At 38.8% G+C, this 15,966-nt stretch overlaps 1 protein-coding gene across 1 annotated transcript in view; it reads left to right on the forward strand.

Annotated features, from left to right (window-relative positions):
- Window positions 1-1,602: 1,602 nt before the first annotated feature.
- Window positions 1,603-15,966, forward strand: part of SAMSN1 (SAM domain, SH3 domain and nuclear localization signals 1) — a 34,755-nt gene continuing 20,391 nt past the window's right edge. The window contains exon 1 of the mRNA XM_035540636.1: window positions 1,603-1,659. Coding sequence (XP_035396529.1) covers window positions 1,603-1,659 — 57 coding nt within the window. The remainder of the gene's footprint in view (window positions 1,660-15,966) is intronic.

The raw sequence follows: 15,966 nt of genomic DNA on the forward strand, positions 1-15,966 counted from the left end.
AGAGCAATTAAACAAAGAGACTGCCTGCCTATCCAGCATTGTCTCCTCATTTATGCTTCAAAAAATTAGAAGTGTGCTTGGGGCTGGGAAAGAAAATTCTAAAAAATCAGACCTGTGTGTCTCTTATCAGCTTTCGACTATCAGTTCTTCTGTTGTTCAGTTCAGGTGGTTCTTGTTTTAGCTTCTCTTGAAGTTTGTGTTCACCCAGATCTACTATTAAAATGATGACATTCAGAAAGAAAAGACTGGGCTTTACTAGGGTGTGTGCACTCAGCATTTGGATTCACAATGACTTGTGAATTGTTATTTGGTGCAAGAGATTTTCACAAACTTGTTTTTTTTGTAAAGAGGTTTTACTGGTGCAAATCTTATGAGAAAAAGTTGTTTAAATTGGATATTTTTGAAAGCTTTCTTTTTTCATTTTGGAAAAATGTCAACAAAATGTTGAAGAAAAAATATTTTAACCAAAGTTTTTTTCTTCATTTTGTCAGTTCTGCAATTCACTTAAAAATAGATTTCTTTATTAATTTGTATTAATGGTAGGATTTCACTAAAGTTCTCTGGGCAGCCCAAAGATTTTAAGTTTGTAATTGAGAATTTTCATCCATCTTTCAGCAAAAAGCTGATTTTTTTTTTCATGGTTTCAGATTTTATGTTTTATGATTCACAACAAATAAGTTTTTTTTTTAGGATAGTCCAGATTTGTGTGTGTTTGACTTTGGCAAATTATATCAAACAAAAATAAGCAGAAATTCTAAGCTATCTTGGTACCACCACTTTCATTTAGCCTCTGAGTTGTTTTTAAAGGGGGTAAAAAGAACTTTAATTTGTCATTCTCCCCTGACTCTTTGTTGTAAGCCTTCTGTTAGACTTGGTTGTGCTCCCTTCTATTTTGCCACCGAATCAACAACAGTGGAAGACTGAAAAGTGCTATTTCAGGTGTCCAAATTCTGTGATGAAAGGCAAAAAAAATATTCTACCGTGCGAAACAAGAAAATGGCTTTAGAAATTCTTCCTTCTCTCCCAAACACTAGCCGTTAATCTTCTTGCATTTATTGCATGACTGTATAGCTAAGAGAGAAAGGGAGACATTAGGGAGCAGCTTGACCGTGTGCCACAGTGCAGTGCAGATCTGCTGGGAAAAAATATCTCTTGGTGCTCAGAAGAGCAGCACACCTTCTTCACATTCAAGTCTCAGCACAAGCTGAAATGAAGGGTGCAGTTAGTGCCACAAGGTTGAGTGGGAAAAATGAGAGAGGAAAAGAGAATGATTTCTTGAGGTTGTACAATGTCTTATTGAGGCCTGATGTTAACATAGAAGTTTTAAAGAATTTCTTACTCTGCACCCTGTCCTCATTTTCAACTCATCCCGTTAGTGCACTTCTCTCTCCCCTGTCACTTCCTCCCCTCCTTCCTCACTCCCTCCCCAAACTACCATCTCAGCTTGCTCACCCATTCTGCAAAGCAGCTGCGTGGTCACATCCTGACAGAATAAGGAACTGCATTAACTGATGTGCCCTTGTGTGGTATACACTTTTTTGTGCTTAGTTTAGTTGCAAGCCAGTAGCAGTTGCAACTCAGTTGGATAAACCTGAATTTAAAATGTTGAAGAGAAAGCCATCCAATGTGTCTGATAAGGAGAAAAGCCAAAAACCAAAGGTAAGAATGTTTAACTGTTATTGTCAATGAATTATGACAGGAATTCTTAACAAGTTTTAAAAGGAGTATTTAGGTACTTGAAAGGCCTAGGACTGGTTGTAATTCTGTGGAGTAGCCCTTAAGATTTTGCAGCCTCTACAGAAAATGTGGAGCTGAAAACCAAAACCTCAAGTAATTCAGGATTTCCTCAGCAAGTCCCTCTGTAGTATAATTTCAAGAATTTATTTTTATGTACTCTCATTATAAATGTAATGATCTGATCCAAGAAATCATAATTCTGAAGCTGCTGTAGCTGTGTTGAAGGGTCCTGGTACTGGATGTTGTCTATCTGTGTATGTTCTGCACTAGGCTTTTATCAGAGACTCTCACAAAAGCTTCCTTTCTCCCTTGCACTTGTAATAAATAGATGATGTCCCAAGAAAGAGTGTGAGAAGTAGTGAGGGATTAGAAGAACTATATTTGTTCCTTGTTTTAATAAATTTGCTTTTGCATTATCATAACTAGAGGAGGAGATGGTACTTGGCAATCAGTGTTTGTCGTCTTCACTTTTCTGGGAATGATTATACTTTCAGCTTGAAAGAAATACTCTGAATAAATTGCTAAGTTGCTACACTGGACACTTTCTGCAATCTGGAATTGCAAGAAAGAAAGTGTGAGTTTTGGAAGATGCATAAGGGTATGTCCTGCCCTACAAATTTACTTTAAGTCCCTGGACTGTGTGTAGAATAACCTTTCAAATTGTGTTGTGCCTTAAGAGAAATGGATGCTGCTAGATGTGAGCACTTCCATATCAATTTTTCAGTGCTTAAAATTTAAATAAGAGACTAGAAAACCCTTTTAGTATACCTCTGATTTCAGTAATTCAGTGTCTCTTAGTTTACAGACCCATCTTCTCATTGTTTGGAAACACACCTCATGTTGTGACTTCTGTATCCCAAAAGCTTATTGAAGACAGTTTTTCAGAAGGAACGTCTTCTGGTTTTACATGGCATTGGCTTTCATATATCACATTTGCAGCTTTAGTCTCTGATTCATTAACAATTAATGTTATGTTCCATGGATTTTAAACAATTTTGAAGTCATTTTTCCATGGATTTGTATATTTTTTAAGCATTTCATTTGTTTATATGGTGTCTATTTGCTTCTGTTCCATCATCATACTGTTTTTTAAAGGCAGGGAAGGAGTATAGTTAATATTGAATTACACTATAAGTAAGAGAGGATCATGAGACCCTGTCCATTCATTATTTGCAAAATTCACTTTTGGTCACTCTCTACTTCCAGAATAATACTTTTCTTAACAAATGGTCTGATTTTTTTTTCCACACAGTTGGTTATTCATTCATGAATGTACTCCATGCTATTAAAATCCTGTCACTGTGGCTTCTCAAATCTCTGAATCTATGTGAGTCCAAAAATATATATATATATGTATATATACACATGAAAGTCTGTGAACATTATATATATATATATGGATTCACTGCGTGTGTAAAGCAGAGATAAAGAGAGTCTAAACACTTGACTGATTGTCAAACCTCCTGACATTGCTGGGCTGACTTAGTCTTATTTTAAATGTTTACCAAAAATTGGAAAGTCTTTGCGAAGTAACTCAGGATCTCTTTCTGCCTTAATAGCATACTTTGAAACAGTTCACCTACTATAGTCCCACTTTTGCAAAGAACTGTGTAAACCTTCCACTATGAGAATCTTTTGCTGAATATGCTATTCACAAAAAGGTTGTGGGAGAAGACAGCTTCCGCCACCTCCTTCACACAGAATAGAAATTTTCATTTGATGTAGCATGTTTCGAAACATGCACTGTGTAAGCAATGCAAATACCTAACTTGCTCAATACAGAATTGGGTAACATGGGATGCAGGTGTTCACCTCCCGACAGAAGTTACAGAATTTCATAAGTGACTACTCTAGATGTCTTCCTGGCTACCACCGCTCTGCATAGGCAATATTTGACATCACGTTATACTCACAGGGAAGGATGTCATTGTCACTGTGGAGGTCTTGGGCTACCTTTCCTCAACTTTAGGTGGCTGTCTCAGATGTCCTAGTGTCTCCAGAGCAGACACATGGGGCTGACACATATGACACAAGACTTATGGGAAAGCCATAGGAGTGTTAAGTGAAAATGTGGTTTGCCACCTTAGACCCACAAACAGGACAACCAAAACATCTGTTTAGGCAACTCAGTCTTACCCATTGTGACCTTTATATGTCTTTATCTTATTTGTATGAACTTTTGTGCGTCAATTCAAGTGTTTCACCTTGATTTTCTTTTTAATCCTTTTGTTTTTATTACACTCTAATGTGAAATTACCCAATGTCCATGAAGAGTATGTGGTTATGCATTTTGATAAAGATGAAGAAATACCGTGCACAGTTGGTGTTAAAACCTTTCCCTTGGCAATTCACTGTCCCTCTATAGAGCCACTAGTAGCAGTGGGCAGGTCAGTGGCCAGTGGAGGACTAATACAGATTTTCACTTATCTAACTGCCAATTCTCTGTTTGTAATACATTTAATTTATTGTTGTGGCATTTTAGAGAATTCTGCAAATGTGCTAGGTGCTACAAAGATAAGAAATATCATCTTGCAGCTCTCAGTGTCTTCTATCCAAAGGTTGATATTTGTCCATTGCCATGAAATACTAGTGTTGCAGCTTTTCCTTATACAGCAAGGATTACTATAGCACTGCAGACATGCTTAATAACTTTTTTGCATATCTGGCAGCTTTTGTATATGCGTGGATATGTATGTAACTACTATATGATTTGTACGTAAAGTAAATAATGAATGTAATAAACATTCATTTTTGAGCAAAAAAAAAAAAAATCTAAACCTGGTGTTATCCCAGAGAACATGGGGAGATAAATATTTTCAAAACAGATAATGAAAGGATTCTGATCATTTGCTAATGTTTATCATTGTAGCTGCACATACTGCTGTGGATTTATACGTTTACACCTTGTACAGCAGCTGAGAACCTAGGCAGTTGAATTGTAAAGGAACAGTCCTAAGGAATAAAAATACACTGCCTAATATTGAAGAAATTCAAACTTATTGAGGGGTTAAGCTCTCTGTTTCAAGCCTGTCCTCTTTCTAATCCAACCTGTCCATCTGTCCAGGTCCTTAAATGACTTTCTATCACAGTACAGCATGAGCACTTCCCATGAAGAGCACTCTCAGCGCATCCTTTCAGAACTCGCCTGTCCCCTTCACTTTTCTGTCAGCCTGGACATGACTCGGTTTACGTGGTGCAGCTGTTCTGATCCACAGCTCAGTATTATTTGTGGGCAGGTGAGGTCAAACAAACTAGGACTTGCACATAGCATGATCGTGTTTGTGGCACTGATCGCCAGAGTCTGCCTTGGCCCCGGCAGCTCACTGCAGCCAGAGCTGGTCCCCTGCATTGCTGGAGGGGCAGGTGCAGAGCAGCAGAGTGTTGTAGCAAGGAGCAGGAGTGAATGCTTTTACCAGATGTGCTTCAGCCATGAGGTGGTGTACTCTGTCCCACCACCGCTTGGAGAGCTGGGAGGAGGAGGGCAGTTGACTTAGAGGATAAACCAAAGACCCCTGAAATCGCCTGGGTTTTATCCTCTTTGGCCCTTATGGAGGCATTACAGATCTCTGTGTATCTGGGGAGTGGCACAAAGTAGATTTTAAAAAATGGTAAGAAAATCATTTGAAGAAATTATACAGGCTCTAGTCTTCTTTTTTATGTGCTTCATGCAGTACCATACAAGAAATAAAATAAAATTAAATTAAAAAAAAAAAAAACACACTATTACAGCATTTTTTCAGCTACTCCCCTTTCCACTTTTTGGCGTTTTATAGTTTTGACCAGGTGTAAATGACAATGGAAGTTGCAAACTAATCAGTAAAATGTCCCTGCACTGTGCTGCTCACTTCACACAATGTAATGTGCTGTGCAGAAGCTATTCTTATGTTTCTCTCAAATTCCTACAGACATAGCAAACTTGAGAACTGCCTGATGATTCTTGGCTTTACTTCAAGCTGAAGCAAACATGACTTTGTGCCATTTTTTTCCTGGCTTTACTTTCTGGAAAGTCTTGTGTCATTATTTTACATGACAGATGATCTATGTTTATGCTAAAGGTTTGAGACATTTTTGTTTCCTTTTTCTGCTTCCAAACATACTCTATGTGTGGAACTTGGCTTACTTCTGGTGTAAGACAATTCAGGGTCAATGTCTGTGTATTTTGTTTAGGCAAAAATATGTCCAAGCTTCTAATTAAATCAATATTCACTTACTAAGGGGATAAACTATTATTTATTTTCAGGGCTATAATAAAATAGTGGCAAATCCAATGGAGGGAAATATTTTACTGCACAACTTTGTCTCCTAGTAGTATTTTATATCATTAATTTTCCTTTTTATAAGCATTATTTGAAACCCTGCCTGCACAGAAATCAATGCACATTTTTATCATAGATTTAATGAGTCCGGGATTTCTCTTCTGTATATATTCTTCACAGAAGGGCTGATACTTATCCTGAAAAACATATAAATGAGCAAATTAGCTGTGATCCTATTGATTTCTATGGGATTTGTCATCTGTGTAAAGTTTATCACTTGCCTGTGTTTGAAGCCTGTAGTGCAGACAGATATTACAAACAAGTTTTTTGGTGCTGCAATTTTCTTAGACAGTGGCTTGTGCAGTATTCGCTAATGCAGAATATTTACTGAAGAAAATAAAATAGAAAATAAGTACAGGAAACCTAAATACCAAAAATAATTCAAGACAATTAGATCATCTGTGGGACAAGATCTGCAGTGAAGAGATTGTGCAATGCTAATGAATATTAACTAAGATTTATCCTTGAGTGGGGAAAGCTGAGGGGTTTAATTTTATTTCAAAGGTAAAGACTGGTAGAGTTCTGAAAATAGCAAGTTTTAAATTCTTTCTTTCTCCCTGAAATTTTGAGTGTATAATAAATGAGCCACTGCTAATGTCACAGATGCTAATTTTCACAGCCATGACTGAAGTGATGTTCATTTCCATTTGCATTTAATTCTAACAATGATGAGAGGTGATGAGTTGATGATAAGCTGTTTTCACCATACTGCCCGCTGTGCAAATTTATGCTTGTAGGCAAAGATGACACATAGTTCTGTCATTAAAGGTCTCTACTCCATTGCCTCTTGAAGAAACACTGTTTGTCAAAATCCATTTGAACTCTGTTAAATAAGCAGAAACAGATGACATCTGGGAAGTAGTTTTGAGAATCTGGTTCGTAGTGGAAATACCTGTGGGCCTTTATCAACGAAGGGTTCAGAGAAAGAAAAAATTATACTAGTAATAACCATGTATGTTCAGACGGGGAAAAAAGGGATTGCAGGTTACACGTCAGAAGGTGTTTCCTGTCTCCCTCAGACTTCGTAAAAAGCTGGAACAAGGTTAGAGTTAACCCTGGGGTATTTTTCTTGTGTGAGTGGAAAGTTCTGCGATCATATTACTGCTCCCCTTACCTCTGTTATTTTTCTTCCTTTTTCATACCAACATCTTGTTTCTAAATATTGATTATCAGCCAAAATTTTCTTTTTCCTCTGGTTTACAGCAGGCCCATAAAGATTTTTGTTTGTTTGTTTGTTTGTTTTTTCAGACTGTTTCCTGACTTACATGATAGCATACCTCTTTCAAAATAAGATTTTGAAATTTCTGGAATTTTGTTTTCTCACCAGAGAGTAAGTAAAGGTCCAGGGTCTTTGTTTTGAAGGAACAACTATCTTTCTCCTCCCCTTTGCCATGAGGCTGAGTAGGATATCCAGACTCCACATTTTGATTCTCAGATCAATACAAAGGATCATTAAGGACTCACACAACTCTTGACTAGCTTGCATTTAAAAAAAAAAAAAAGGATAAAATAAAATAAAATGTTCAAAATTCAGGCCATTTCTTATTTATTCCCTTACTTGATTTACTTTCGCTACCCAGGCTTAAGCCCTTAGATAACAAGATATTCTAAAACACATGAGAGCAAATTTCCTGAAGGAAATATTTTCACATTAATGTGAATTTTGCTTAAAGTTAAACAAACAGACAAACAAACAAAACCAGTGCAATTATTTCTTTGTTTTTCTAAGCAAGGAAGGACATTTCAAGAAACATGTCTGAACTACATTCTCCAGCCATTTCTGGAAATCTGATTATCAACCACAACAGTTATAACTGTACTCTCTGATAAGTACTGGAGCACAAATACCAAGGTGATATAAATCAGCATTAGTTGCCTTCTAATTCTTTAACTAGCTTTATAAAGCATTCAACTTACTTCAATACTGTGTTTCAAGAAAACCCAAAATACTCTTAAATCAAACACTGGCCAGGTCGTTGTTTGTAAAAAACAGTAACTGTGTAGGGGCAGGACAGAGGATGTGGCCTAAAGTTCTTTGGAGGTTTCAATATCCTTCTAGTAACCTGTATTATATATAAATCCAGACTGAATTTATAAAGCTGTCGCTGGCAGGTATAAGCAATTTATGGGTGGCTACAAGCACTTTAGCCAGAAGAATGAACCTCTTGCTTTGTTGGGCTGAAATCCCTGGCAAAACCCACACCAGGAAACGAAGAGAAGTCTTCTGGGCCTCTGTACTCACAATATCCTGTAAGCTTTATCTTCTGAAAGCTTGTAACAGAGACAGCAGAATTACTTCAGTTGTTAGAAGCAGTTTCACTCATTTCTACAAATTAGCAATGTCTGTGGTTTTGCTCTAGACATTTTTCTGCTTGGCAACAGGCTACAGATTATATATGCTCTGAATATTTAGCAAGTCCTTTAATCCATTGTAGTGGAAAACTTTGTTTCATACATCAGATGAAGGAGTCTGTGTGCATGTGTGTTAATATTCCAGAGGATGATGAATGACCACCTATCTTTTTCCCAAGGGAAATCTTTCCTGTATTTGCATGCTCTTACCTTTCTAGGTGTTTATATCTTATTTCGTTTACACAGCGGAAGAGCATCATCTTACTTTTTTTCTTCTTTCCAAACTTGAGGCTGAAATTCCAGCCCTAAGAGAAATTTGGAGATGTTGAACTACTTCCATAAAGCTGCTTCTTTGACTGGATGTATTATGCATCATACTGCCACTTTTTTTCCAATATATCTTTGCATGTTTATTCTAAGGATACACAGAAAGCTGGATGGTGATTTCACTTGTACACAGACTTTAGGCTTCTTAGTTGCCAGTCTTAACATCTACTGGCATCTTTCTGGTATGCTGAACATCAGCTGCAAAAGGTCTGTCATTCCTAGCCATCATCCAGCATTTAGGCCAAAAAGAAAGCCCTTCTCTGGGACATAGATTTTGTGATCCATCTAATGTTTTGTGCCATTATGTCTTATGGATGGAGTTTTAGTTCTTTTCTTATACCTTTTATACCTTCATCTCTTTTATCATCTTCACAAGAACAACCAGGTAACCTGACATGTCTGTCCTTGTTTTTTACTGAGAATTGTAGGAAGTAGTGAGTTCCTCTTCTTGGTCATGTTGACCTCATTCAGAATGTGTGGTAAGTTTGCTGTTCTTTCAGGCATGTTGAAAGGTAAGTGATACTTGGGGCTAGTGAAATACTTGAGTACTTGGGTTTAAGATTTTCTGTAGGGTTTCTGGTGGCTTCTTCAGGAAAAATAGAAGCTCTGTAGGACTGCCATTCAACTAGAAAGCATGGAAAAGCTATGGTGTAATTTCATGTTTTCCCTCTGCCATTACGTTTAAGATCAAGATGGAGCTTTGTCAGTCAGCCTGCAGTAACAAGATAAAGAAATCAGCTTCACTTAGCAACAGCACAGCCAAATGCAGATGTATAAAGAACAGATGACAAAGTAACCGAGGCAGCTGAATGAGTTTACAAAGCTTGACTTTCTGCTGCCTTCACCTGAGCAAAGTTGATGTTGAGCATTACCACTCATGAATTGCTTTCATTCTCCACAGATGAACTGTATTTCTCTCATTCCTCTTTCTGTCTGCCTCCTTTTAAAGATCATATGTTAAGTCTAAAAAGTGCTTCACAGAACTGAAAAGGGGACTTGGTTCACTGATGGATGAAAAGCTCAAAGCTTGTGTAGTGAGTGCATGTAATAGATGATGATGGTACAGCAGTCATCCAGCTCTAACCACAAGTACATGGCAAAGCTCTTCTGATATAGCCTGTTGGGGTACTTCCATGATTTTCTTCCTGTCTCTCTGATAGAGCTTATATTTGTTTGATTAGTGAGAGTCTCTGGGTCATTGTGTCTACCTGGAAAAAAATGCTTGAAAACTATGTGTTTGGGATTTTGGATAGTATCTGAAGGAATGGGAGAAGTAGACATGTTCCTGCTATTCATGAAAGTTTAGAATCTTGTAGATAATGCAACCTCCTTTGCAGCCATAGGCCAGATTTGAGAAGGATTTGGAGTATGGTCTTGTTTTGAGGCTTCATATAACTCCTCAAAGCTTTCATTGCTACCTGTTCCTTGATAGCATCATCTCATTGGTGTCTCTCAGTTATGCACAATTTTCGTGGAGGTTGCAAGGGCTTAGCCTCAATTTTGTCAGGCATCTGAAAGAAAACACAATCCAAATGTCTAGTGAATTTGTTTTTCATGAAATGAAATCTCAGTCTTCCACTGAGTTGTGGTCACAGTAACCCCACTGCCACAGAGATAATCAAACAGAGAAAGGGGAATTGATGATACTAGATGGGTACCATTTGCCATATTCAGTACCCGCACTGAGCTGTTGATTGTTATTTGTTCCTTTCTGATATAAAAATGACCTGAACAGAATCAGGATGCTATCTTGCCTTCAGAGAACTATATTTATTCTCTCCCCGCCCCTTCACCCCAGGATTGCAGTGATAGGACTTATGCTACAAAGAAAGCCCAGAATCTCACATACCATATTGTGTACACTAAGAGGTATTCTTAGACAGTTCTAAATCAATAGGAAACTCTGAATTGGAAACCTTATTTCAGCTTATGTACTCGTCCAAAACAAGAAGCTCATTTTATTTATTTATTTATACTCAAATTTCTGACAAACATTTAGGATTCCCATGCATATTTTTTGCAAGCAAGCATGTCTGGGTTTTGAAGTTTGCAAGGCTGCAATGAAATGCAAAGTATGTTTTCTTCAACTGGACGATGAAGATAACTTTGGCCAGTTGATGGCAATAAGCCAACATTGGAGCTCAGCTTTCTGACAAGGGAGGATATATGAAGGAAAAAAGCATGGTGACACTGGTCATCATTTTAAAGGAGTCAAAAGTTAACCCACTGTAATGAGTATAGTCTTTTGTTTGATTTTTATTGTTCTCCAAGATAAAAATAATGTAAATAAATGGACATATAGATTTGATGAAACACTAAAATTCACAATGACTGATGATAGATACCACACTGAATTTTGCTTCTCCACTGCAGTGCATCTCCATTAAGGCAATTTCAGCTAATCTCACTATGGATTCATTAATCAAGTGCAGTCAGGATGTCTGAAGGAAGATAATGAAGGGGGGAAATTGACCTATTGTTTGGATCTTATTCTCCAGTAGTTAGTTTGTTTATCATGCTTTGTAATATTTGTATCCCGATAAGTAAGTTCCAGTTGCAATTAGTTGTCATAACAGATGACTAACACATTTCTATTTACTTGCAAGTTCAAAATGATTCCATAAATACATCAATTAACTTTGTGTTCTCCTTTACATTACATGTCTACACAGATTTCCAGCCTGCAGTATTAGTTAACAGTGAAATGGGAATAAGGTGGACCGGTAACATTTAAAATCATCCCCCCCACCACCCTTTAGCCAAAGGTACAAGAATCCATGGAGACAAATTATCAAAGTCTTTATTTTTTTTCCTCTAAGCACTAACATCCTAAATCCATACTGCAGTATCAGCAGTCTCTTAGTGACTTCCAAAATTTCTCCTCTAAAGAGCCTAAGAAAAGATTTGTTCATTTTTTACTCATTTTTTACTCATTTAGGATTACATACAGTATATCTGCCCCACATAAAGCTGTCACTATATTACTTTAAAAAAAAAAAAAAGTTTAGGTTCCAAGAGCCCAGTGGGGTTGGAGACTGCTGAAGATGGGAATGTTTATAAGCTCTGTGATATTAACTGCAGCACTCAACCTCAGGTGACATAAAGCATGCAAAAAAGAACTTTCTGTCAGTTTTATTATTTCTAAAAAGGTTCCCCTTGAAAGAGAAGAGTGACCTTGCTCTGCCGAGCTGACATATGCCACTGAATTAATGGCTAAGCTTTGCTGTAGGGAAGCTTGCAGAAACATTACAACTCCAATGGCTGAGTTTGCTGTGAACATTAATCAGAGGAACCAACATGATGTATCAAACACTCATTTAAAAGTAATAAAAACTAACTCCCTCTCCTCCCTCCCTCCCCTCCAAGTTTCTTAAAATTAGCTTATTGTTGGTCATTACCTGTTGTCAAGGATAAGGCTGCAGGACTGCAGTAAAACTTGTACAAGGGTTTTCTAAAGTTTGCTTACTCTTCAAAAAACCAAACGAGCTTTCGAGACGGTCAGATTTAACCGTGACTTAGAGGTTACTTTTTAATCCTGTTTCCCTTTGGAAGGTCATCTGAGGGAATATCTTCCGCTCAAAATGTGCCTCTCCTTAGCAAGGAATGCAGCAGCTGCATTTCATTCACGGTGACTCCCATGGGAGCAGGACCAGCTCCCACATTGTGCCTGAATGAAGTGCAAGACAGGCAAGGAGTCTCTTGATGCCACCGTAATGACACTTGCAAGGGATCTCGTATGGCTGTGGTACGACAGCCGAGTCACAGAGGCTCTGATGAAAGTGTCATCCTTCCCATTGCACTGCAGGGCTGGCCATCGGCAGCTGCAGCTGCTTCTCAGCCGTGCAGAAGAGGACAGCAAGGCCGTCGGACATGCTGTGGCTCCCTGCGCTGTTCCACCTGTGGTCTTTGTACAGTATGATGAGGCAGTGGGGGTCCTTGCTGCTGCTTCTCTGCTAATGGGGGAATACCCCTGATAGCCACACAGAGGAGACCCCTGCCTCTTCTGGGAGGGGACGCTGGCCAAGCAGCCTGTTCCACTCCATGTGTGCAGGATGGGCTCAGGTCTCCCTGCAAAACTGACTCCTCAGGCACTTCATTCTTCTTGGCTCACCTTTTGGCACACGAATTTTCATCTTCTCTTAAAGCCCCTCCTGCAGACCAACACATGTGAGTGATTTCTCTCACAAGAGAAATCCAACTGAGCCCTGCAAGGTCAGGGCCAGGATAACACCCAGCATTAATAATAGCATGGTGTATAAGGAAGTACAGAAAGGACTTTAATTGAAACAAGGCAATTCATGTTTAAAACACCAGAATTTGTATGCAAGGAGGAGGATGGTTCAGGAGAGAAAAGATGTTATTATTTAAGGGATTAAAGACCAAAGCCTGCAGTGCTTACGCAGTGTTTAACCAGTCTTTGCTCACATAACACTCCCCTTCATTGTGGTCACTGTTTTGTGGAGGGTGGATTTCCAAGCTTGTCCCTCAGAGTTTCTGCCTGTGTGTAAGTGAAGGATAAAAAAGGATAACAGTGCAGTAGAGGTGCACATCACGCCAAGTCCTTAGCTGTCATTTTCATAGCTCCTCTGAGTTTGTCACACATCCTTAACCTTCTTTTAAAGTCATTTTCTTTTCATGGTTTTGTGTGCCACTGAAAGTCACTTTTAATTAAATGTCATATAAATAATAAAGTCTTAATTACATAATTATTGCCAATACCTGTATGCATGCTCCCAGACTTGGCCAGGTTGCCAGAAGAGCACTTGGAGCCTTTTCTCACTGGGGGTGAGAGTGCTGTGCAGCAACTGGGCAGCAATGGTGCTGTTTAAAATGTACATTTTCAGTATCTCCAGTAAAAGTTCCCACCGCACAGGGTGCTGGATGCTGTCACTCACTGACCTGAGCAGGAACACTTGAGCAGTCGGTTGTTTTATCTCCTTTCCAAGTTAAGAAAAAGGGCTAGAAAAAAATCTATATCCCCAGTCACAGGCTCCAAACACTGATTGCAAGGATCCAAGTTCTGCAGTGGTAAACGAGAATTCAAAGAAAGAGGAGTTGTATCCCCTCCCATCCCCCCTTGTACATTTTGCAAAACTCGGCTGCAGAAAAGATATTGTTAGTGCTACTAACAACCTTTCTTAAATTGCCTTCTTACTTCTTTCCTCACAAACTTTCTTCACCAGCACGATGCATTTTTATTTTTGCCAGGTGAAATCACCTTTTTTTTTGCTCAGACTTCCTATGTGACCTGCCTCTTCCCAAGGATGGCTTGCAGAAATGGGCCCCCACCTTGTGGAGCCCTGCACCCTGCTGTAATGGCAGTGGCCCCTGGCTCTCTGCCCTGCACTGGGTGTCCTTGGGTCAGGTCCCTGGCCGCACTGCCTGCTGTGTGTCACCGTCGGCTTGGGCTGCGGAGGCCGAGGCTGGTGCCAGCCAGGGGCATTTATAACAGGGCTGCTTGGCGTTTACTTCCACGAGTGAAGTTTGTTGACCTGGGGGAGTGTTAAGTACGACTGACTCGTTATTTCACACAGCTTTAAGTTTCTAGTTATTTTTTGCTGTTAAAATTAGTGTGCTTGCTCTGAAGCTTCAAGGCAGGAACCTTGCTCAAAGCCCACCCTGCTCTCCTCACTCCCCACCTCCATGCAGACCACGAATAGCAGGCCATGCTAACTACCAGAGTCTTTTACAGAGTCATTTTTAAGCCAGTTAAAAATGCCATTTCAGTAGATTGCCCTATTTGAGTTAGGAAGAACAAGCTGTATCTTTTTTATTGCTTTTGACTGGCGAAGTACAAGGTTTAGGCCATGTTTCAGTGGGCAATAAAGTTATATTAATAGCTTGGTTAGTGGTCAGATGTTCTATATGTGTAAATAATGTGTAAATAGGAAAAATCCCTGAGGTAGGGAGGTTGTGATGTCCTTTCTTTTTTTTTTACTTCTTTGTTACACTTTTAAGAGTTACTGAATCATGTATGCAAATACTCATTCTTTATACAGAAGTGAGAGGGGGTTTTGTTGTTGTTGTTTTACACAGAAAATCCCAAAAGCTAAAATTTACTATCTTGCCTTCTGGGAAAGTAGGAGAGAATTTTCTTTGACTATCTGTGCAAGAAGTAAGATAAGCTAGCAGAGTGGTTATATTCATCCCCACTTTGGTAGTTTATTTCATTCCCAGTAGAGTATCCTGATTCTGAAGGGACTGGGACCAGCTGAGAACAGGTGAAATGAATCAGATCCTGGGCTCCACTTATCACCATTGAGCAAAGCAGTAAGCACAGACTGTCCTCTTGGGAGCTGCTGTGGCTTCTTCTGAGCAGAGAGGGAAGAATACAGGTGTATAAGGCAGGAGAGTAAACTGGGCAACATACTGAGCTCCCTTTTTGTTACTCAGTGACTCCATTTGCCCTTGCACAGCTTACATGGTCTGGGTAGTCTAAGGTTGAATGGAAGCTAAAAATGAAAATGCATGGAGGAATTTGAAGAGATTTACTTGAGCAAAAGGGTCAGTACAAAGCCATTGCATCATGCTGGACTGAAATTCTATTTTGAATAGGACTTGAAGTAAAATGTAATGAGCCAGAATTTCTCACAGCAGGGATAGAGATCTCTGAGCAGTCTAAATTGTCCAAAGGAAGACATGAGATGAATAGCACCCAGAATGATTGTTTAGCAGGATGACTGCTGTTAGTTTTGGCTCAAAGTTTGTCCTTAGACACGGAGAAGCTCTGACTAGTTTATCATAAGAGCTGCCTGACTTTTCTGATGATATCCTCTACAATGGAAGGGTGTTTTATAACAGAAAGACATGTTTTGCAACACCTCTTTTTGCTGTTGTTTTTCTATTTGTATACCATACCCTTTTCAGGGGAAAATGATAGTCTATTTGCAGACAAACCAGATCACAAACTGCAGACTGTGCAAATTAAAATAAACAGTGATTAGATGCTGTTTACCCCTCAAAAATGATTAAATAAAGTTCCCAAATTTCAGGGAACTGAAGATAAGAAAAAGATTGAAGAAGGATTTAAAATATCGAAATGTCTGTGACATTTTCCATTATGCTAATTAGGTATACCAGAGGGGAACGGATGAAAATTAGTGCATTGACTTGTAGAAATTATTTGATAGGTCATTATGTGGAAAAATAAGTGTTCTCCCCAGGTCCCTGCCCATGCCTCCATTAGATTTTATTGAGCAAATTAATATTTGCTTAACGTATCCATTGGTAGCTC

This window comes from Cygnus atratus, chromosome 1, assembly GCF_013377495.2.
Source record: "Cygnus atratus isolate AKBS03 ecotype Queensland, Australia chromosome 1, CAtr_DNAZoo_HiC_assembly, whole genome shotgun sequence".
Classification (NCBI taxonomy): domain Eukaryota; kingdom Metazoa; phylum Chordata; class Aves; order Anseriformes; family Anatidae; genus Cygnus; species Cygnus atratus.